The sequence below is a fragment of the Rhinolophus ferrumequinum genome, chromosome 28 (genome assembly GCF_004115265.2).
Source record: "Rhinolophus ferrumequinum isolate MPI-CBG mRhiFer1 chromosome 28, mRhiFer1_v1.p, whole genome shotgun sequence".
In the NCBI taxonomy this organism is placed as follows: Eukaryota; Metazoa; Chordata; class Mammalia; order Chiroptera; family Rhinolophidae; genus Rhinolophus; species Rhinolophus ferrumequinum.
In genome coordinates, this window is record NC_046311.1 from 4550921 (window position 1) to 4574388 (window position 23468).

General features: G+C 56.3%; 1 protein-coding gene across 1 annotated transcript in view; it reads right to left on the reverse strand.

The window, feature by feature from the left end:
* Nucleotides 1-23468, reverse strand: part of LOC117018767 (uncharacterized) — a 112158-nt gene that overhangs the window by 74911 nt on the left and 13779 nt on the right. Inside the window, exon 2 of the mRNA XM_033099958.1 lies at nucleotides 12322-12382. Within this exon, the coding sequence (XP_032955849.1) occupies nucleotides 12322-12382 (61 nt within the window). The remainder of the gene's footprint in view (nucleotides 1-12321; nucleotides 12383-23468) is intronic.

Consider the following 23468-nt stretch of genomic DNA (forward strand, 5'->3'; position numbering starts at 1 on the left):
CGCCCCCCGGAGGCCCGGCAGGGCTGCCCAGCTCCCCAGCACACCCCCCTCCGCCCTGTTCCGCAGGGCGCACGGTCCGGGAAGGGGGCGGGGCACAAGGGGTGCGGGCACAGTCCGCCAAGGGTTCTTACCTCAGCGCGAGCATCCGTCCGACCGAGCTGGGATTGCTGCTGGGACTGCGGCGCTGGGGAAGCTCCCACGGACTCGAACTGCGCCTCCCCGAGCCCCCAGGCCCTTCGGTGGCCCCGAGCGGGGCGCCGGGGCCGGGGGCCAGGCGCCGCGCGGACGGGAGGAAGCGGCTCCTGTGGGGCGGGGGAGCCTGCAGGGTCCCGCCCGGAGGGGAATTGGGAGCAATTATCTTGAAGAACAAAGGCGGCCAGGGAAGGCTCCGTGGCCCCCCGTCCCGGGGCATGGCCCTGAACTTGAACTTGTACTTGACACTTTGTCCCGAAGGTGGCGAGGGAACCCGTCAGAGCTGGGACGGGTTCAGCCGTCCACCGCCAGTTGCAGGGAGGGGGCCAGCCCGCCCTTCTCTGCGCGGGTTGGGAGCCGGGCATCCCCTGGGGCCCCTGGGGCGCCCCAAACTGTCTTAGGCTCGAGGGTTCTTGGGTCCCCGCGTCTCTCATAGAGTCGGGGTGTGGACAGGGCCGCTGGGACTGCGGCCCGGAGGAGTAGGCCGGGGCCCCCTGCCCCACTCTGGGCCCGGCCCGCAGCCGGAGCTGCGCGAGTTCGGCCTGATTCTCTTCACGTCGCGTCCGCAGCCGCTATTCAGCCGCTAATTGAACGTTAATGGCAGGTGCGGATGAGGTCACCGGAGCTGGCTTTTCTCACACATTTTTCATGCAAATTCGCGAAACTCTAAACAAATTTAAATAAAAAGCTCTTTGTGCCGCGAGCCCCTCAGTCCTCTCCCTCCCGCCGGGGTCCTGGCTCCTCCTGCAGCTCTGGGGCCCGAGCCGGCTGCCAGGAGGAGTGCGGCCCGCGGTGGGGGGGGAGCCGGGCGCCCCGGACAGCGCCGCCTGCCGGTGGGGGGTGCAAACCCTGCCGCGCCGCCCGGGGCAAAACCTGGCCTGGCGGCCGTTGGGAAGGGGTGAGGGATATTTCGCTGGGGTCGTGGCGCAGGGCGACGCCGGTTGGGCGCCAGCCTGGTGGGGGGGCATAGCGAGTAGTGGTTAAGTGACTGGTATCTGGACAGGCATGCCTATGTTGGCATCCTGGCTGCACCCACACCCACGGGCCACCTTGGTCAGCTTACCCGGACTCACTCTCTCTATTGGATAATTAGGAATAGATAGTCCCCAGTTATGTATAGAGATGTCTCAGGATTAAACCATGATATAGGGCATGAACAAGCACTTACAACAGTGCGGCACCAGAAAGTGATTATTAATCTGGGATCCAAGGGCCTCATGAGAACCAATGCTGTGACTTTGAACATGCGTGAAAAAACTTGTCAGAGGCTTTCAGGAGACTCCCTGCATCCCATTCGAGTCACAGAGATGAGAGCTGGAGCCCAGCTCCACTGCTTCTCAGCTGTGTGGCTTTGCATAGTTCTTAGCCTTTCTGAGCCTCCATTCCTAGTCTGTAAAATGGGATTAAGGCTTATGAGGTCATTGTGAGGATTAAATGAGAAGACACGATGGAGGGTGAGGAGGAGCTGAGGGGCTGCCTCACAACTGAGAACCTCCAGAGCCCCTCTCTTGAGGGCAATCACTATACCTATGATTGCCACCCTCATGGCTACAGGTAGCCCTTGGGCCAGTCAATGACCTTCATCCTCTTAACCCAAAGGACCCTAGCCCAGGTCAGGCAGACAGACTTTCCAAGGCCTTGGGAGGCGTCTTCCTCTACCCTTCCCATCCATGCCAGGGTCCCCACCATACCCAACACACCATGAATTGTCTTTGCTAATGGCTGAGTATTACTTTCCTCACCCATATCTTCCCAGAAAAACTGACGAGAGCCATGGATGGCTTTGCAAAGAAACTTTATTTGTTGTGGGTTGGGGAGAGAAGGGCAGGGAGTCCACAGGATAGGAAGAAGCCTCTTTCCCAGAACTTGCCGTAGCCCTCCCTCAGCACTGTCCAGGGGGACCCACGGGTCTTGGAAGAGTCCAGTAATTCAAGTTGCCTGGGTGAGATCTCTGCTCTTCCACTTCTGCTTCCACAGCTTCAGCTGTTCCTGAGCCTCCTATCAGGCCAGCGTCTGGGAAGCAATGGGGCAGGCCAAGAGTGTCCTCGTCTCCTGCTAGGCCCCGTCAGGCAAGGACCCCAAATAAGAAGCAGAGTCTGCAGGGGTGCAGATGACCAGCAGCCAGGGGACTGGGAGGTGGTACCATCTGACAGGCCCTCAGACCCTGCCCACTCCCACCACTTACCAGGTGAAGACCCAGGCCTTCTCCCAGACCCAGCGCCCGCTCTTCAGTGCTCACTGGGATTTGTCTTGACCAGCTGAGCTGCATCCTTGCCTCCGGCCACCACGCCCCCACCCTCCCCCAGGAAGCCTATCTGGACAAGCCTGGAGAAGAGGCAACACTAACCAGACAACACCAGGGTCGTAGGAGGCTCTGTCATCCTCCTCCACTGTCCGGCCCAGGTCACTACTCCACTGCAGGAGGCAGTGGCTTTGCAGAGGAGGGGTTGATGTCTCTGTGTATGGGGTTGGTGAGGAGAGGTTGCAGCTGTGGGGACCTCTTTTCAGTGGCCAAGCCAAACAGGATCTCTACGGGGTGAGGAGTACAAATTTTAGAGTCAAAAAGAGTTGGTTTTGAATCTCAGTTCTGGCACTTATAAGCTGTGTGACATGGGACCTGTAATGTAACTTCTGTGGGCCTCAGTTTCCTCATCTGTAAAATGGTTATGCCAATGGACTCACAGCCCATAAAGTTACAAAGCATCGTCCTCCTGGCCTGGAAGCCCTCCGCATGTAGTCATTCTTAATGCTTCTCTCCCCTCTCTGTAGGCCCCACAGCCGACTTGGGGTGATCGTAGCTATCCCCATCAGATTTCCCAGGCCCTTCTGGGTGGCTGCTGGATCCAGGTGGGCCACACACACGCCTTTCCCTCCCCCACTCCTATATCCCAGCATAACCCCCTCAGAGACACTTGGCAGACCGTGTACTATTTCGAGGGTGAAGCAGACAGGGGAGGAGATGGGGCTCATCCAGAATGGTGATGTCTCTCAGGACACACACTGCTTATGCAAACAGGGCCTTTTGCAGCCCCATCCACTCCTCCTGCTGCTCAAGCTCCACAGGCACGCAGCACAGTGACCCTGCTCACCAAGGGCCACACACCAGCACAACGCAAGGGGGTGCTGCTGGGGCTTCCAAAGGCCCCTCCCCAAAACTGACAGCTCCTGAAGGTGGAGGGGCAATGTCTACTCTACTAGTAGTGAAAACGGGGGGCCCCCCCAGACCCCTCTCTGCTGTGGAGCTCGGACGACCAATCAACTACTCTTCAGCGTCAGTGAAACTGGAATACTGATACCCACCTAAGAAGACCCAGGCAGTTGGTAGACTTTTAATTACCAACTGCAGCCACGATGATGAGATGTGATTATCAGGCAGAAAATGGACTGTGGCAGGGTTTCTGGGATGTTTTTCCCTGCAGCGTCCCCACCATCGTCTTGGAGCTCCTACCCCAAGATGGTTAATAGAAGATAAGCCTGTTATATTAAAGAGCCTCTTTAAATTTTTCAATAAAAGTATTCCACGAGCACGGAAAGAAAATATAACCGTACAGAAAAAGAGGGCACCATCCATTTCCCCCTGCCCAGAGCCTTTCAATATGTATTTCCAGAAATAGTTCAGATAGAAGTATACTTAGGACTGGCTTTTAAACACACACCAATCAGATCGTACGCTATTTCCTGTTCTGCTATTGATTCTATTCACCCAACAACATACACTGGCCCACCTTCCACAACAGCTTAGAGACCCATCAAGTGCGTTTTTGCGGCTGCATAGTTTTCCACCATCTGAATGGGCCAAAGGTTCACTTCCTTTCTTTACATTCTTAAAAAGAAATGCTCTGACGGATGTCCTTATACATATGCCTTTGGGAACCTTTACATATGTAACCAGGGAGTAAATGCCTAGCCGTGCAATTTGTGACCAAGTATGTGTCCCTTTTACATTTGATGTTACCACATTCCAGAAAATATTATGCAAGTTACACTCTCCAACCAACAGTGTTTGAGTGTCTTACAATACACACGATGGTAGAGCAAGGCACCAGTCTGGCCGGCCAGGAGAGACACAGGCCGTGGAGAGACATCCGGAGAGCCTGCTGAGAACAGCACTGGGCTGGCCTGTTACCCTGAGGGTAGTGCCCACACAATGGTTTCCTCCTATACAGGCTGGTGGCCCAGGGGTGCCCTGAATCAGAGGGGAGTGGGGCCTCCAGGGGCACTGAGAGTGGAGGGCGGGCCAGCATGGCCGAGTCCCACCTGAATGGTTTCCTGTGGCCATTGTCTCTGTCCTGCCTGGTCTCCTTGGGGCAAGTTTATTCAGGGGCCTCTGGAGAGGGGGGTTGGTTAGGAGGAGGAAGGTATGCAATCCTCACCAAAGGCACCCAGGAATGTGTCACCAGAGGGAGAGAAAGAGGAAGGGGGGAACCCAGGCCTGGGCGAGAGGGGACGTCAAGAACCCCTGACTAATGAATGGTGAGTTTGCCCTTGAACCTCACTGGGCTTCGCCATTCTCAGGCACAGAACAAGAGCCGAGACACGTCTGAGCCCAGCTGCACGGGGACGGCGGCGGTTCATCTCACACACTCTGACAGGCTGGGCCTTTTCCCTGCATAGCTCAGATCTGCCTCCCGGCTCCCCTGGCAACAGCACAGCAGCATGGCTCCCAGGTCCAGGCCCTGCCTGCTGTGAGCAGGAGGAGGGAGGAAGAGGAGCACCAAGGGGAGGACAGCTGCGGAGAGGGAGTCGTTAACTCCTAGAAGGCTGAAGCCCCGGGCTTGGGCAGCCTCCCGATGTGCTGCCCCATCCTCTGGGAAGGCATGAGATGGCAAAGAGCTTCCTTTTCCAGAGGCCTGGCCAGAGCACCTCGGACCCAGAACAAGTACAGGGTGCGACGAGGGGACAAATGGTGGCCAGAGGCAAAGGCCGTGTGGGAGGGGTTGGGACATGTGTCCCCAGCTCCCTTGCCAAGTCCCAGATGGGCAGGAATGGGAGCAGAGCTTGCACCGTGCCCTCTGCCCAGCTTCTCCTCCCCTATCCCGCCCGACTGCTGCAGCCTCAGGACAGTGACCCTGTGTCCTCCCTGCCTGCCTGGTGTCCTGCGGTGGCCCGGCTCTGTATTCTAATCCTGTCACCTTGACCAGACACACAGGTCCTGTCTGTCTCCATTTTCAGAGAAGCTGAAAAGAGGCTGTCCCATCACACTTCACAGGACAGTATGAAGACGAAAGAAATAAGATGTGAGGAGCTTTGCACTCTGGGGAGGAAGGTGTCCTATAAATCTCATTCAGGTATTATTAGGGCTGAAAGTAGGTATTTCTGCTCCCTGGGGAGGGAGAGCAGTGGGCTGGAGGGGAGGAGCTTGCCGGAGGTTGTCTCAGAACCTCCCCAGGCCTGAAACTCAAAGGTAAGAGGCGGGGAAAGACACTACTCTTATCTGTGGCCTTTGGAGCCTCTGGGTTCAGCTGGGACTAGGAGGTAAGGGAGAGTGACCGTATAATTTCAAGGTATTTCACCTGTTTCTATACCTCCCTGCAACTTTATGAGACAGGTGTGGTTGTCCTCATTTTAGAAATAAGGAAACAGAGGGTCAGAGAGGTTAAAGGCTGGCCCAAGGTCACATTGGTCATACAAAGACCTGAGCCCACGTCCACCTGACTCCATGGCCTGCAATTGTGTTAGTTGTTCAGGAGGCAGAGCCACCTGGCTGGGGTGCTGGGAGAGGGACCAGGCACCAAGAAGTAGCATTTCCCCCCAGTGATTGTTTCTTGGGGCTCAGAGCTTCCCGGGCCCAGGGAAGCGGGACTGAGCAAGTCCCAAGAGCACTGCACGTGCACCCTGGGGGACCACCCGGCGGTCACAGTGCCACCAGGGCAAACATTAGAGCAAATGGGAACAGAGAAAGCTCCAGATCAGAGGCTGGACGTGAACTCAGCTAAGACTTGTGCTCTCTGAACCAAGTCTTGCTCCACGGCAGACCACTGCTCAGCCTCATGTCACGTGCCAGCAGTGAGCTGGGTTTTCATTTTTGTCACCTGTGGTTGAAGGTATCTCCCTGCCTCCTAGGGCAGCTTGAAGGGGACAAAGCTGGTTGGATTTCCTGTGAGCCAGCGGGCTGGGGCTGGGGGTTACTGGCAGATAACAGAAGGGAAAAACAGGAAGAACTTCCAGGTTATAAAATGTCAGCGCTATAAGGGACCTTAGATGTCATCCTACCCAGTGTTCCTTTTCCAGGTCCAGGAAGGGAAGGGTTTGCCTGGAACCATTTAGCGGGAAGCGGGCTGGAGTCCAAGTCTCTGTCTTCCAGCAAGGTGAGGCTGTGTCTTCCCATGCCCTTGTCACTTTACCAGGTCACCTTGGGCCCTCAAAGGCAGGGATTTCACCCAACAAGGCAAAGAGAAGGGCAGGTAAAAGAAGTCACTGTTAACAAAGCACACTGCATGTCCAGGGTTGGCTCGGGGACCAGGGTTGGCTGGGGCTGGGGGCACATGCTGCCTTGGGGCTGGAAGCCTTCCTGGATGACAGAACCTGGCTCACACCGCCCCCCCCCCCACAGCCGGACAGTAGGAAACACGACCTCCTCTGGCTGCCGATGAAACAGAGGCATGGGGAGGGGGGTCCGAAGGGGTCAGGCCCTCATCCTCAACCACATGCTTTTGAAAAGAAGGGACAGGAAGGAAGGGCAACTCCAGGGCACGTGGGGAGGGTGAGAACCCCAGGAGGAGCTTATCCCACACAGTCTGGTGGCAGGGCTGCAGTCAAGGTGAGGCCTGGAGCTGGGAAGGACCTCAGCTCATTGCCCTCTCCTGCTGGGTCTTCTGCCAGGTGGTGCCCCATGCCAGGCTGAGCTGACCTGCTCAGAATGCAAAGAAGATCCAGGGTTCCTGCCTCCTGCGACCCCCGTCAGGAATTGCCCTCGAGGGAGGTCGGTGTGCTTGCTGATGAACAGACCCGTGATGGGGCAGAAAGACACAAAGACAAATGAACTTATTTCAGCTCAGCTGTGCCCTCCTCCCTGGGCTGATGGTTTGGGCCAGCTGTCATTCTGAGTGGCCGGTGCCCATGGTTAATATTCTGTGTATCACTGCTGTCCTTCTCTCCCAAGTCACAGCTGTATGAACTGACCTGGAGAAGCTCAACTCCTTCATACCTGGTCCTGACCTACGGCAACGGGGGAGGGAAACGATCCTATCTAATGTTTCCCTATCTAATGCCGCTCCTCACAGCAATCCCACGGGTAAGGATTGTTCTTCCCATGTCATGGATGAGGGTTTACAGGCTCTGGGACACGAGGGGTCTACTGCACGGTGATGCCAGAAGCAGAGCTCTCATCTGGGCGTCTGCCTGCAGCGTCTCCTCCTCCGTCTCTCCTCTCCAGCCACGGACCCAGGCCTGGGCCACCCCCAACCTGCGGCCAGAAGCCTCCAAACACCGGGGCTTGGGCTCAGCATGCCTGCCTCAGTTTCCTAACTCCCTGGGTTCTCTCGGGGCTGCCCAGTCTAAGCAGGGGAGGCATACAGCTCAGCACATTTGCTTAGTTCTAGAACAAATCCCCACCCCCAACCAGCATTTTCCTGGCTGACAGAGGAAGGAATACCTGCAACTTATAGCCAACTTCTTCTAACTGGGCTAGGGAGCCAGAGGAGTTGGGGGGCTGGGGTAAGGGTGGAGGCAGCTACCAAACAATAAAACCTTAGCCATGCAGAAAGAGCTGGAGAGCCTTCGTATCGAGAACTTTCGTCCTGAGGAACAAAGCCAGGTGACGACAGCTGCTTGCAGGGCCTGTGCCCCAGCCCTCCACTGGGCACCACCCACGCTGTGCAGGGTGCAGCCTCGGGAGGGGGAGCACGCTTAGAATGTGATTCCCTGGCTTTGCGTGATGCTCTGTTAGTGGAGTGCGACTCCCCAGCTCCCCTGTCACCTCCTAAAGCCCCTGCCAGCATGCCCCCAGCACCACCGCTGATCACCAGATTAAGAAGCTCAGGGTTACAGCTGAGGCAGCTAAACCGGGAGGGAAAGAAGGAGGGAGGGGTGCCGAGGGAGGGCAGTGGGCAGCTGTCCCCAGGCTCTGTCACCTCAGCACTACTGAGCTGAGCGGCTCCTGCCCTGAGCTCTAAGCTCTATACTCGTCCTCACTGAACTTCAGACTTCCCTTCCACATACACGGCTGGAGTGAGGGGCTGCCTGAGGACCGGGAAAGGGGTAGGAAAAGAGGCCCCCAGACACACAAGGGGAATGACAGAGAGAGGTGGAGAGGGGAGAGGCAGCCAGGATGGAAGGAGTGAGTGCTGGGAGTGGGGGCTGGCCCGAATGGACATGTGAGGGGATGAAGGTGAGCACTGGGGCAACGACCAGGGCCTGCCTGCCCGAATGGCACCCTCGAGGGTGATCCCAGAGGCTCCCTGGGGGTCCCTCTGGCCAGGCGCAGTCGTACAGCACCAGAGATGGGGTAGGCTGACAAGGAAGGAGCAAGAGAAGGGATTCGGGCATTCAAAGCCTTACCCTAAGGCCCCAGTATTTCCTGCAGCACAGGAAACCCAAATCATTTAGGACACAAACACAGGACAAGGTTGCCTTCTGGCCGGGTGGAGTCGCCAGATCTGTAAGAAATGACACAGGAGAGATCCAGCCACTTTAAAGGCCCAGTGGGAAGGGACAGGAGATGTTGGTCCAGGACTTTCGGGACTGTGAGTGTCCCAGGCTTGGACTTCAAATTCTCCGGAAGCTGTGAGGAGCCCCGGGGCCAGGGGGCTGAGTGGTGGAGACCAGGGAAGGGCCTGGGAGCCAGACCCCCTGCTCACTGAATGCCGAGACCCTGCACCTGTGCAAGAGGGGCTGTGCTCCGTGCTCCTGCAGCCCCTCCTCACCTCCCGGAGTTATTGTGAGGGGCTGTAGAGAGCTGGAAACTCTGAAAGCACGACCCAGAAAGTCACCTGGAGGCCCAGCTAGGCAGGCGTCCATTCCCCTTCTCAGCCCTGTCCCCCATGCCAGGGCCTGCAGGGGGCGACCAGGGTACACCCAGGACCAGGCCAGCAGCTGCTCTCACTCCAGCTTCTGCTTTGCTGCCACGGCCAAGCTCCCTTCTTCTGGACCAGGGCCTGCCTGCCACCACTGCAGGGGAGGGGTGCAGAGAGAAAGGCTTCGGCTGCCAACGGGGGTTCTGTGAGGACCCGGGAAGAAAGGAAGAGGCTCTGCCCGCCCCTGATCCTCTAGCCACTCTCAAAACGGAGGCCAACGCTCCGCTGTGAAACAACTTCCTACTACCCCCCCCACCACCACCACCCCTGGGCAGAATTCACTCGTCCCATTCCTGTCACAGTGCTCAGTCAGGAGGCGCTAAATCTATACACGTTTGAAATGTCACCACCGTCACAGACTTTCTGAGCTAGAAGGAACCCAGAGATTCCTGAAGTTCAACTCTCATTTTGTCAGGGAGAATAACAGAGGTTCAGAGGGTAGGGGCGGCATGGCCTGCCCAAGGCCACACAGCAAGCCAGTGGCAAGGACATGCCTTGCGTCCTGTCTACCAGACCCTTTTCCTGTTCAGGGCCAGGCCTCCGCAAGGGCCTAGAAGGGGACTTCTCCATCACATCCCAAACAAGATGCTGGTCCAACTGTGGGCGGCAGGGGTCTGGGGCCAGGGGAGGCCGTAATGCGATAAGCAGACTGGCCATCTGGCTCAGGGATGGAGGAGAGAGAGCTCAGACTGGCCGCTTCTGCTCGCCGGTCCCGGGGGACCCTGTGTCGAGAGAGACAGACTGCCAGATGGACAGGCACCGTCTTGGTCTGGGTGGGAGCCAGTGAGTTCCCTGTAGTCAGAGCTAACCAACTTTCGGATGTGGCCGGGTAGGAGTGGAGGGGCCCCAGGGAGCAAAGCCAAGCCCCCCAAAGGGCAGAGAGACAGAAGATCAAGATGGGGGGGGCGAGATTCCCACTCAGGCTCAGAGCCTGGCTCCCCAGGTAGGCCCAGGCCAGCGCCACTGCATGGCCACAAACAGGTCCCCCTCCCGGGAAAGGCAAACACATCTCCCCTGGCACCTTCTCAGACATGCATGCAAAACTAATTAACATGGGGAGACATGCGAGCAGCCGGCCAGCTCCACACCCTCGAGTCCACGCAAACAAGGCGAGCCCTTGTCCGGGGGACGTGCACAAAGCTTTGTTGCTAATTTAGGCATCTGTCTCTGTCTGGTCTGGTCCTCCTGCCTGCGCTGGGGTTTTTCCCAGCCCCTCGGACAATGCTGGGAACAGGCCCGCCGATCCCTTATTCAAATCACACCCGGGACAATGAGCTCATTGTGCAGGCCACAGAAAAGGGGATGCTGGGTGGGGGGTGTAACGGGGCATCGGGAGTGGAGAAGGGTGGGGAGTGATGAAAATGGGAACCCAGGAAAGTGTTTACTAACACAGCCCTGCAGCTGCCTTGGGCCCCCTTCGCCTCCCCCAGCCGCTGGGATGGGGGGAAAAGCCCCGGGACTCAGAGGTGGGGGCCCAGCGTGGATGAAGGCCTGGGCCAACAGATACAAACTCGGGCTCAAACATGCCCTCTGTCCTCTCCCACCGTCAACAGTCTAGAGCTACCCCTGCAGGTCCCTGGGCAGACATGGCTTTTAGAGATGGGTGTGGGGGTTCCTTTTTTTCTTACTTCAGAGGGAGCAGCGTGATATACTGACTGAAAAGGAGGAGACAGGGCTGGGGGGAGAGGTGCTGGCTGCTCTGCGGGGTGGGACCTGCTGTCTCAGCCATTGTCTTCAGGCAAAGTTTCATTTTCTCCTCCTTCCCAGCTAATAAATTAGAGAGAAGACGGTGAGCTGCGAAGGGACAGGCTCCCCACGGACGGAGCAGGCAGGAAGGCAAGTCTGTGAGCTCAGGGCAGATGAGGTTAACGCCGGCCGCAGCTGCTCACACCACACCTGGTCAGACCCTCGCCTGTCACCCCACACAGTCAGCGGCGTAAAAATATATACATTAGGTTGGTGCAAAAGTAATTGCGGTATTGGCAATTATTTTTCACCTTTTAAACCGCAATTACTTTTGCACCAACCTAATCTATGTATATGTAAAATACACACACACACACACACACACACACACACACATTGCCCGAAAGCCCTGAGGGGGACATCTGAGGCTATGAAATGCCCTCTCCTACCAACACCGGGCAGCTCGCTGTGGCACTGAGAGCGCCCAGACAGGCCGATGTACACAGACACACACAGCCTGCCACTGACACGCAGACACGAAAAGAAACCCACACACCCAGAGGCAGCCCCAGACATACACACACGTAATGAATGCAGGACTGCAAGTGAAAAGCCCACACTGCGGTCGGTCGCCCAGCACCAGAGTGGCTGGAAGGTTATGGAGAGGCTGCAAGCAGTTCCCCAAACGCACGACCTCCTCCCTCGGGCTCCCAGGAGAGGGAGTGAAATACTATTTCAGGCATCCAGATGGGAGCCAATACCTCTAGGGACAGAAAAGTTTGGACCTGGTCTCAGCTCTTGGTCAGGGTTGTCTGAACTGCCCTGGAGAATTTACTTATTTATTTTAATACTGAAAGACAAGGCGTTTAAAAGCCATCTTCATTGCCCTGCATTTCAAGACATGCCTCGAAGCTGGGGGCAAGTGGAGCCCTCCTGGGGTAGCTGCCCCTTTCAGCAGAATCCACAGGTGGGGGTGATTTCTTCCTGCATTTAAAATAATTCTGCAAAGGGTACATAGGATGGAGAGGAACACAGTGACCAAAAGCTCAGAGACACTGTAAAATGTGCTTCTGGGGACAAAGAAGGGGTGGCTCCCTCTCCACCAGCCCAGGGCACGGAAATATATTGACTGGGGGGAACTATTAGAAATGACCAGCATTTGACTGTTTCTCCAGAAATTAAAATTTCATGTGGAGCAACCTAATAGGCAATTGGCTCCAAGAACCACCAGGGGTATTTTCCCTTTTTAAACAATTTCCTCCCCCAAACTGGATTATTTTTTCCTGAAGAAGGAAAAAAGTAACAGTTAATCTGAGACCCCAATCTAGCTGGGACCATCGTCTACAGCCACGTGACCACAGGGTGCAGAGGTCGGGGCAGCTGTGACAGCACATCCACACGCGGTGGCCTGTGTCAGGCCAGGACCCACCTTGACACTCCTCCACCAGAGCCCCGCTTCTCCTTTCTGTCTTCTGACTCTGCAGCGTGTCCTGGAAGGAACAGAAGGAACATGAGAGGAGAAGAGACTGGGAAACTGGACAGCCACGCTCTGGGCTTCTCCTGGATGGGAGTGTCAGGGGCTAAGCGCGGAGTCTGCACTCACTTCATCCTGGAGGAAACATCCACCCCGCAGCTTCGTGACTACAGCATGTGCTGTCAACGGGCCACCACATGTGAACCCAAGGCTGGCCTCTGTGCACATGACATTCATTCAGACTAAAAGCCGTGCAAGGGAAGCCAGAAGGGTGCCGCGGCCACCCAGCGTCAGGAAGGCCCACTGCTTGCCAGCATCTGGACGGCCATTTGTCCCACGGCTCCCTGGCACAGAATGCAGAGCACACTGCATCTTTCGGGGAAGCCACTCTTGCCATCCTCTCCGGGGTGTCCCAGGGAAAGAGAGATGAAAGGTCTCGGAAGCAGAGGCCAGCACTGCTCCGCGTCTCACTGACTGCTCCCTTCCTTCTTGTCCACAGAGGAAAGCCTCCCGCACATAAGCCTATCTTGCCTACTAGCAGCGGTGAACCGGTCCACACAGAAGCTGAGGGGAGGACACTTCCCCTGAGAGTCTCCTAGTTGCCAAGGAGCTGGGGCTCCATTCAAAGATCTGGAACCACCTTCCATGCAGGTGGAAGTGGCAGGGTCCCTCCTACAACTTGGACAGGTACAGGTCACCCTTGAACAGCACTTATACGTTTACTTGTACGCACATGTTTTTTCAATAAAATTACAGTCCTGTAAATGTATTTTCTCCTCATGATTTCCTTATAACATTTCCTTTAGCTGCCTTTATTGTAAGAATGCAATATATAATACATATAACATACAAAATATGTACTAATCAACTATGTTATTGGTAAGGCTTCCGGTCAACAATAGGCTATTAGTAGTTAAGTTTTGGGGGAGTCAAAAGTTATAGGCAGATTTTTGACTGCACAGGAGTTTGGTGCCCCTAATCCCCATGCTGTGTCAAAGGTCAACTGTCCTTTAACCACAAGTGCCATGTGACTTCTAGGGTTTCATCCTTCTAGACGTACACACATACCCATTGACCTCAATAAGAAAACCACCGCAGTAGTAATAAGAAATAAGATGAAATCTGTTTGGCCTTCTCGCTTCTGGGACGCAAGTGGGAGAACGACACAGCCGCAGTTGGGGCTGTAGGGCACGTGGACTCATTTGGGGTCAGCCCCCCAAATGACCGCCTACAAGACGACTCTTCCAAACTCTGGGTGTTTTGAGAGAAGGCAGCTGGATGCCCACTGTTGCCAACTCATATGCAGGCTCACCCGCCAACCACTGCACTCAGGACCCAGTCTGAGCAGAACCTCAAGGCCCCAAACAGCACCTGATTTCTTCGAAGGAGGGCAGACCGTCTGTACGTAAATTCACCCAGACGTAATTTAGTATTTGATTGCATTCAAGGTGTTCCCTACCAATCCCGCACGCCAATCTCGATAGTTACTGCTGTGCTGTAACTAAAATTGTTTTTGAAAGGAAGACAAGACGGCTGAGATGTCACAGCTCTATACAGAACCCACGGAATCTGGGAAATTAAAGTTCTAGTCCAAGCTAAATGGCAGCGAAATGGGCAACGCACAAAATGGTCTGTGACTGCTCCCCCAGGCTCTTGGGCATGGAGAGGGACAGGGGAGCCAGGAAGCCGCACGGTGGTGAGAACTGTCATACCCCGGGGCCCCCTCCCCGGCCTGGCCTTCCCGTCCTGGATGGATAGAGGAAACTCCGTGTTACACAAGCTTACAGTGCTGGGTGAGGGACTGTGATTTTCTTCTCTGTATCCCCAAGGCCTTGCCCAGAGCATGACACGCAGTGCGTGGTCAGTAAATGTTGAATGAAGAAATGAATGCGGTAGAAAAAAGCACAGTCGGGCACAGGAAGACTTCCGGTTCCGGAGGTCCGCACGTGGAGGTCCGCACGTGCAAACTGCGATGTGGCTCCCAGGACGGCCCTGGAGGTGCTGAAGTCCAGGCCAAGAGCCATCAGAGGTGAGAGGCTCAGCGGGGTGTGCCAGCAGGGCTCAGGCTGGCCCAGCAGCCCCCACACCCAGCCTGCACATGGTGACCAGACCAGTTCCCTCCCTCAGGCTGCCCTGCACCCCTCTTGTTCTCGGCCTCCACATCTCCTGTGCTCTTCCAGATCAGACCTCAGCCCGGTCCTGCAGGACTCTCAACCTCTGCTCAGGGAGCCCTGTTTGGGTCCCGTGAGCCTTCTCTGCCAACTCCACCCCACACGGATTCGTCCTCTCTTAACACCCACCACCTGAGTCAAGCGATCTACCCCTTGAATGCTGCCTCCTGGGGCTGGTTTCTGCTCCAAGGGGACAGGGAGCAGGTCAGGAGTTCTCCTGGGGTTCTCTTCATTGTGGAGCTTGGAGCTCATGCATGATCAGTAAATGCCACGACTTACTGCAGAGTGACAGGCAGAGAGCTGAGCCTGGCCCCTCACTCGCCGTCTTCCCTGTGCCTTCAGACATTACACAGGTGTGTGGCCCACAAGTGAGACGGTCACCCACTGTAGAGCCCTGCTGGCTCATGTTCCCTCAGCCCTCCCCTCCCCCAGCACGCACGCACACACACACACACACACACACACACACACACCCATTCTAGAGCAGCAGATGGGGGAGCAAACTGACACATCTTGACTGCCACAAGGTAAGTATTACTGTCCCCACTTTTACAGATGAGAAAACTGGCTCAGAGAGAGAGGTGAAACAGTGTGCCTGAGGGGTCTGAACTAGGTCAGGCAGACCCCTGACACCCTCTGAGCCACACACACTGCCTCACACACCACTGTGGGCCTGAAGCCGGTGACCCAACAGCAGAAGAGAGAAGAGCAGACTAGAAACAACTAAAAGTGGGGTAAAGGAAGCTGCAGGCCCAAAGGGAAGGGGTGGCTGTCGGCATGAGACCTTCCTCCCTTTCCTCCCTCATTCACCACGTCTCCTATCCTCCTGTGCCACCAAACTGGGTGACAGGGAAAAGGTCTGAGTTTCTGCTTCAGGACCCGACAAGACTGGACAAAGGACGTCCCTGCTCCAGAAGGCTGAGTGCTACCTCAGGGGACGTCACACTGCAGAGAGCAGAGGCTCCAGCCTCGCCCTGGGCTCCATGGCAGACTGAGGGACAGCCAGGCTATGGATCCCACTGACAATTAGGACAGAGTCTAGGACCGGGCGGGATGCTTCTCACCCCTGCCCCGCACCTCGCACCCCACCAAAGCTCCCAGGGGCCCAGCCCTGAGCCCTCCTCCCAGCATGCTCCAAATCCATCGCCAGCCCTGAAGCGAGAGACACTACAGCCATCCCCTAGCAACCCCAACGAGCTCACGCTGCTGCCCAAAGCCCAGGCTGACCGTGCGATGAGGCCCACAGGGCACTCAGACTTGCACCCACCCCAAGGCTGTAGCTTCCCATGCAGTCACCCCAATGGCGTTTGGCTTTGAAAAGAAGGGCAGACCCTAGACGACCTTTACTACTCTTTCTGCTCCTTCCAAGACGGGCATTAAAGTTAAGCATGCAAAGCGTTAGCACAGAACTTGGCACAGCGTACGTGCTCCATCAATGGTTTCTGTCACCACCATCATGACTCATGATGATTTCCTGGCTGCCCACTCTCACCTCCCAGGCTCATGAGAGGAGTCTCCTGTTCATAAACTCAAGGCTTCCTGGAGCTGGGTGGCCTTTAACCCACTCCAGGGTCTCCAGGGCAGGAAACTGGAGTTTCTGAGAGGGGCAGGGGGCTGGAAGCAAGGCTGGATGCACAGCCAGGAGTCCTCTGAGGTGAGCAGGCCCTTCTGCCCTCTGACAGCAGGCTGAGCCCAGCGCCTCCCCAGCAAAACTCTCTGAAGACCCACGGCCTGGCAGGGAGCCAGGGCAGGAGGCCTCTCCAAGAAGATGCTGGCGCTGAGCCAAGGCGCATCCCAGAAGCTTCAGCTGGCAGAGAGCAGCAGAGGCTGGGGGAGGAGGGGAACGAGATGCCCTCGGGCCAAAGGAAACCTGCTTAAAGTGGGGTTGGCATCCCCCAGGGATGCACAGCTGCCTTCCCCTGCCCTATGCTTTCCACACATCTGGGAGACTAGGAAATCACGGTGAGCCTGGGCAAGGGGTGGGTGGCGAGGTGTTCCACCCCGGGGGCAACCTCCATCTGTGTCCATACAAACTCTGCGGGACACTGCAAAACCTCCACCCGCAGACTCCTCTGGGGTTACCCACTGGTTCTCGTCCCCCACCCTAAAGGCTGAAAAACATGACGTTGCCTGTAGATTCAGGTCTTCTGCCTCGAAGGACTGAGAGGTAACCCCCACTTAAGGAGCTGTACTAGGTAGCTCTAAAAGCCCCGTAAGGTCTGAGCGTCTCTCTGGCTTTCCCACGGCCCTCTATGCACAGAGCTCTCTGTGGCTGGGGACCTTCCAGGGGTAGGCCAGGGTTTAATCTGTCACTGAGCCTTTGGGGCTGGAAGAAGTCTTGATTCTCTAGTCTGGACCAATGAAAACATGAACTACATGTACCATTCAAAATTTTCCAGAAGCTACATTAAAAAAGTAAGAAAAAACAGGTAGAACTAATTTTAATCATACATTTTATTTAACCTAGTATCGTCATTTCAGCACGTCACACTGACCACATTTCACGCGATCCATAACGGTTAGCAGACTGGACAGCACAACTCCTGACTCCAGCAACCTCCCCCATTTTCAGATGCAGACGTGGCCCGAGTATCTAAGGAGGGGGCACCAGGATCGAAATGGCAGCCCCGAACACCATCCCGACAGCTGGGCCCATCAGCCTTTCCTTTCAGCCTCCCAATAAACACTTGCGGCCCAAGAAACAGATAATTTTGTGATACATCAAATTCAGGGAGACAGCAACATAAACCCATTTGAAACAGACAACCTGGAGAGGCGTAGAAAGGGATCTACTTGACATTACAAGCTCCGGAACAAAGACCAACAGAAAGGAACAGGAGGGAGGTTCTGGGAGACCCCTGCATCGGAGGTAAGTCTGGCTGAGGACCTGTGCGTGTGCCACCCCTGGTCAGGGCCACCTGGCTCCTCTGGGTTGTAAATCCCCACGCTCCAGCGCTGGGCCCGGTGAATTTTCTACCACGTCTCCCTGGAGGAACTCCCCACAAAAGCTCCTCTCTGCTTTAGAAGGCAAGAACAAGTGCATTTACCCGGTGCTTCTAGTCTTCTTACTGAGTCGTCATGCCAACACAGTCATAATTACCGAGGAACGCTCCAGTAGTGACAAAGACACTATATCAGGGCCTGCGAGCTAAGCAAGGTCAGGCTCCTTGCGGCCCCCAGCTTCCTGCCCACTTCCTTTATTCCACTCGGATCCATCTCTTTCCCTTCATTCTTTCTATCCCACCCAGATGGTCTCTGAGTATATTCTCTCTGCAAAGAAAGGCACTACAGCTCGGTGTATAAAACACTTTTATAGCAATTAGGAGACAGGTTCTCCTTTGAGTCCCGATTTCAACTTGTGGGAAAAGTCACTGCAACATCCCGGCCTCAGTTACGTGGCTGTGAATGGGGAGAATATTTTGAACGCTGCCTATTCAGCAAGTGGGCGCCTACTAAATTCAGGGGCTGATGTGTGTCTAGTCGACTCTGAGATCTTCTTTATGATCAGTACCAGAAGTTCCGGGAAACAAAAGAAGGTTCAGATCAGAGAGGGAACTGGGTCTAATACCCTGAGAACAGCAGGGCTTCTATCTCCCCCCAGGAAGGGCACAAATCTCCGAAAAGGAGCCAGGAGCAGCTGAATGGCGGGCTCTATCAGATTATAAAATGATGAGTGGGATGGATGAGAACTATCAGGCTAAGTGACAAGCATCCTGAGGCCCCCAGTGAGAACGAGGACATGCACCCATTTAAAAGGAGAGGTCGGAAAAGGAAGGCAGACAGCCATCACCGAGCCCTGCACAAGAGCGCCCCAATTTCAGAACGCCCAGTGCACCCACATCTGAACTTACAAAGGAGATAAATTGGAGGCTGATGATTACCATCACAAAATGATTATTCCCTTTGTAAAAGGCTTCACTGCAGGACTGCTTTAAATAGTGCATTTAAACCATGATCTGATTTGCTAAATTCGATTTATACACATCTACCGCCTAAGCTGGCGTGAGGCTGTATTTACATGTCTTCCCTTGGCACGGAGGAGGGGAGAGGCCAGCCATTATTTGGGGCCTTTAATCCTTGTAGACAGTAACTAATCTGGGGAGCTGAACCCTGTTTTTCTTCCACAGCTGGGGCTTCAGCTGTAAAATGCCCTCACCTCTCCACCCTGCTTTGCCGGGGCACAGCCTGCCCAATGACAACAGTCAGGATTTGGCCAGCATCTGTTGGAGCCTTTCTGCCAATTAAGGGGCTCCTCTCCAAGAAGCCAGCCCCGTCCCCGCACCCAGGGCAACAACTTTCCGGGACAAATTTCAAGAGGAGCTGGTCTAACTAAATTTATTCAGTACCTACAGTAATCATGCCAGGGGTCCCAAGGTCACCTCTTGGGAGCCATGGAAATGTACTAATCTGTATAAGTTCTGGGGTCTGATGATCCACATTCTGTGATTTGTCCTTACACCACAGCAACCAAACCTGGGCAGGCACAGAAAGGCTGCCTCTCCACCCAAAGAGGACAAAAGAATGGGTGCGCCAGGTGTCATGGCGACTGTGCTGGTGCCATCAGGAAACCCTCCTCAGTTACCATAAAGGGACTTGCAGTTCTCATGACAACATGGTTCCTTGAGAAAAACATGACCCCTCCCATGAGATTGAACAAGGTGACGGGGCAGTTAGGAGCCAGACCACTGCCAAAAGGGGAAATATACGAGCCAGCTCACATCATTTGCTGAAAGAGAAAGGTCTGAGGAATGCATGGGCTCAGGAACGCAACATTCAAAACACAAATCCCTTCGGAGAACTGCAGGCAGAACCTCTCCCTCCATCACCACCCCCGTCTCCTAGTCCAGAGGGTTAGCCTTTGAGAACCTCTCACTCAGTGTATCAAATATTTACAGAAACACACAATGAGACCGGCCCAGCCCTAGGAACAGAGGGCACAGAAAGGAACAAGGCAGCACACAGGTCTGCAGTTTCCAGTGGGGGACGGAAGGGTCACTAAACACAACGAACCCATTTCCCCGTTGAAACGCCCACGGAAGCCTACTCGGAACAGGATGGGAATTAGGAGCCCTGGGTCCCAGTCCCTGCTCCACTAGCTAACTTGACGATCTTGGGGGGTACATCCTTCACCGCTCTGTGCCTGGTTGCTCATCTGGGACACGAGAAGTTGACCTACATAATCACCGAGCTTTAAGCTTTCTATAAATCTTACAGACAAGGAAATGTTCATCTCTCTAAAAACCTCGATGAGCATTTTTTTGAGCAAGGTTGCAAACCGTCATATTTTCTTCTTTGTCTTGGCTGCCAGGAGGCTCACAATAACCACAATTTCGAATCATAACATTTACGTTAGGCCAGGGCGTTAGGCTAGCAGGTTGGGGGGTGACAGGAGGGGCCCTCATATGTGAGGGAGGGCTGTGTGGGGATGCGGGCTTGGATTCAGGACAGGCTTGGCTGGGCTTGACAGAGGAGATCACAAAGGTGAGGAATCCCGGTGTTTGTGTGTATGCAGGCCTGGGAGGAGAGCCTGCGGCTCAGGACTCAGGCGTTGGCACAGACAGCCCTGAGTCCACATCTTGTCTCTGCCAAATGGCAGCAATGGCCAGACTCACAAAGAGGGTATCATCACCCGCCCCGTGAAGCCGAGGTGCTCAGCACCAGGCCAGGTACAAAGCACAACTCAATAAACACAAAGGCACGTCCCTGGAGTTTCCTAGGCACTCTGTACAAATGCACACGTGTGGGGCCTGCCTCGGAGCAGCGGTGGGTCAACTTGGGACAGTCAGGACCACGGCGACCGCGCTTATTCACCCAGGTGGAAGGGGGGACACAGGGGAGCCACAGCTCTGATGCTTGGGCGGAGGCCTGGAGGAGTCGAGCTCAAAGTTGCGGCTCGAGTGTCAGCCGCGCCCGCTTCCGCCACCACTGACCGCAGCCCAGGAGGAGGACTGGAGCCTCCGGGTGCGTCCTCAGCGCCAACCACGCAGGCGACGCGGAAGCCCTCGCCAGACCCTGGTCCCGACGGCGGGGCCTCGGCTCCTTGGCCCCCTCTCTCCTTCCGCTCCAGACCACACCCAGCCCCGGGAAAGGTGGCCTCGGCCTGCTCACCCCTCGGGCCTCGCGGTTTCAAGAACAAGCGGACGTCAGCCACGCGCCTGACATTCCTGGGACATAATGAAAGGGCGCAAGCGCCCGCGGTCCCGGCCGGGCCGCTCCTCCAGGCGGCTGCCCCCCACGGGCCGCGGGAATCCCGTCTCCGCCCCAGGTCCGGGCGGGCGGCCGAGCGAGGCAGGCTCCCGCCGACGCCTCTCCCCGCAGCAGGCGTCCCGCACACGGCCAGGCGTGCCCACAGCGGCCTGGCGCGTCGGCGGCCGCGACGGAGGGTGCGGGCGGGAGGTGGCAAGGGGGACACCGGTGTTCGCCGAGGCCTCCCGGGGTCATGACTACCTGAGGGCCTGCCCCGGCGCCCGGCGGCAGAGACACGCGCCGGTCGGCGCTCTGGACGCAGGCTCGGCTCCCGGGGCCCGCGGGGCTCGCGTGGTGCCCACGCATCCATCTTGCGCCGCGCTCTCAAAATGGCCTCCGGCCCGCAGCGCACCCTCCCCGGCTGCGCCCCGGTGCCCCGGAGGTGTGGGTGCTTACGGAGGACGCTGGCTGTGCGGATGCTCCAACCCCTCTGCGCCCGAGTCTGGGCCGGTGGCTCCGTTTTCTGCAGCCCGGAGACTGGGCGTGCGGGCCCGAGCCCTTCGAGGACCTGAGCCTGGGCAGGCGGGCGGCCGCGCGCCACCCCCGCTGGAGGGGCAAGGCCACCGCACCGCGGACTCCCCAGCAGGCCCATCGGTAGGGCCTGGTGTCCCAGACGCCGCTTCGGAGGCCAGAAGCTTTCGAGCCGCCGTTTACTTGGCGCCTACTGTGTGCAACACGCCATGCTATGCGCCAGCTCTGCGGGATTGAATCACAAAGCACAACGAACCAGTAAGTGTAGTTAGCGCCGTTTCACAAGACGTGGGGGGCCGGGGTGGGGGAGACATTGGATCCGGGCTAGGCACAAGGGAATCGCCTTCCCGGCTACTCAGGGACAAACAGCCGCTCCGCCGACCTGATTCTGGAATCTCCCAACTTCCGACGCGCCGGCCCGCGAGCATGTTCTCTGACACACTCAGGGCAAAGTTGGGGTGAAGGCAGACGGCTTCCCGGGGCACTCACCTTTCTCCCACGCTCCCTCCGACGAGAGAGCCGGTGTCAACGGCGAGTTAGTGCGGCTAAAAGGGGACGACGAGCGTAGGCGGAATGGCGCGGAGGAGGGAGGCGCCGGCAAGGGAGTCGCTGTAAAACAGAGGGAGACATCAGGCACCCCCCACCCCGCGCCCAGCTGCGCATCTCGGTCTGCTCGAAGGTAGGGGTGGAGGTACAGGCGTCCTTCGGGTCAGGACCACAGCCCAGGACACAGGAGGGAAGTCCGCTGTGGTAGTGCTTAAGGGGAGTTCCGTCCCGGCTCGGGGCTCCTTACCCGCCAGCAGGCCAGGCATGCAGCCACCCGCAAGGCTGCCGCTGGAGGCCTTCCTCCAGAGCGAACCCCTGCTCGCTGGGAGCTGCAGCTCCAGAAACCGAGACCCGTGAGGTGGAACACCTGGATGCGCCTAGAGCTCAGCCGTCGCGGAGAGAGTGACTGCCCCGGGACGACCCTGCTTCCCCACACCACTCCCCCATAAGGATGGTGCTGCCCTTCAGTCCTGAGACTCCGAACCTGCTCCAGCAGGGACCCCAGGCCGTTTTCCAGAAACAACTATTAGAAATCCCAAACCCCAAGCAAACGGGGGCCTCCTGGCGAACCTCTCTTGGCCGCCCAAGTCAATCCCTATCCTGCTCTCTGCAAGTCTCTAAAGACACTTACTTATGTGTCCTCCCCTTCAGCCAGCCAAGCTTCGAACTTTACATGAGTCCCAACAGCCCCCCCCAAAACACTGGGGTGTCCCTTGGAGTCTTGGTTTGCCTCACAGTTTGGGGGCCTAAGGGGCATGATAAGCACTAGTCAGTTCTTCCCTGAGACTCCAGACATATGCTGGTGCTTTCACAGTCTCCTCTAGCAAGTGGAAGCTAAAATTTCAGGTCCAGACATTCATGTGCACCCAGCCCCAGCCTGGAGAAAGCGCTATCATTTACTCAGCACCCATGTATGCCAGGCACTTTATTTGTACCTTTCAGTTAAGTCTCATGGGACCCCTGGAGGTGCAGGTACTATCACCCCCCTTTCATAGGGAAACAGAAGCCCAGAGAGGTGATGTGACTTGGGGATACACTGAGGTGTAACAGCCAAAGCATGCCAAAAAACACCCTCCCCCCAGCCACTGCCCTTCTGGAACTTGCATTTCGGGTTTCTTAACCCAGTCCAGGGCAGTGCTGAGTCTTCCACTAGCGCCTCAACTCAGGAATTGTCACCCCCTAAGGGCAGAAAAGGCTACAGAGGCGAGTGGGTCCTCCTACTCTACCCAAAACCAGTGATGGGGAATTTCTGCGGCCCTTGGACACGTCAGAGGCATTTCCACCCCTCTTTAGCCTGGGTCCAGAACCTTGGGGAAAACCGGCAAAGCCTCATGCTAGCCAAAAATCCAGTCCTGATTTATAAAATCCCAGTCTACACCGTCAAAGAAGTGGGTGACCTGTATTAAGATCAGGATAATTCAGGCAGGAGAAAATGAGATGACGGGGCAGGGAGGGCATGATATTTTTACACACAACCCCAATGGAGACCTGAGGGGACACAGGAGTTAAAAAGAGGAGCATTTCGAGGAGATGCCCCTCTCTCTGGTTTCCTGCAAGAGATTTCACCCCAACTGATAATCAGGAAGGAAGCATGAACTCCCCCAACCTCCAAACCGAGAGGCACTTTTTCTTTAAATGATGTTACTATGACATTAGTGGGGGTTTTTT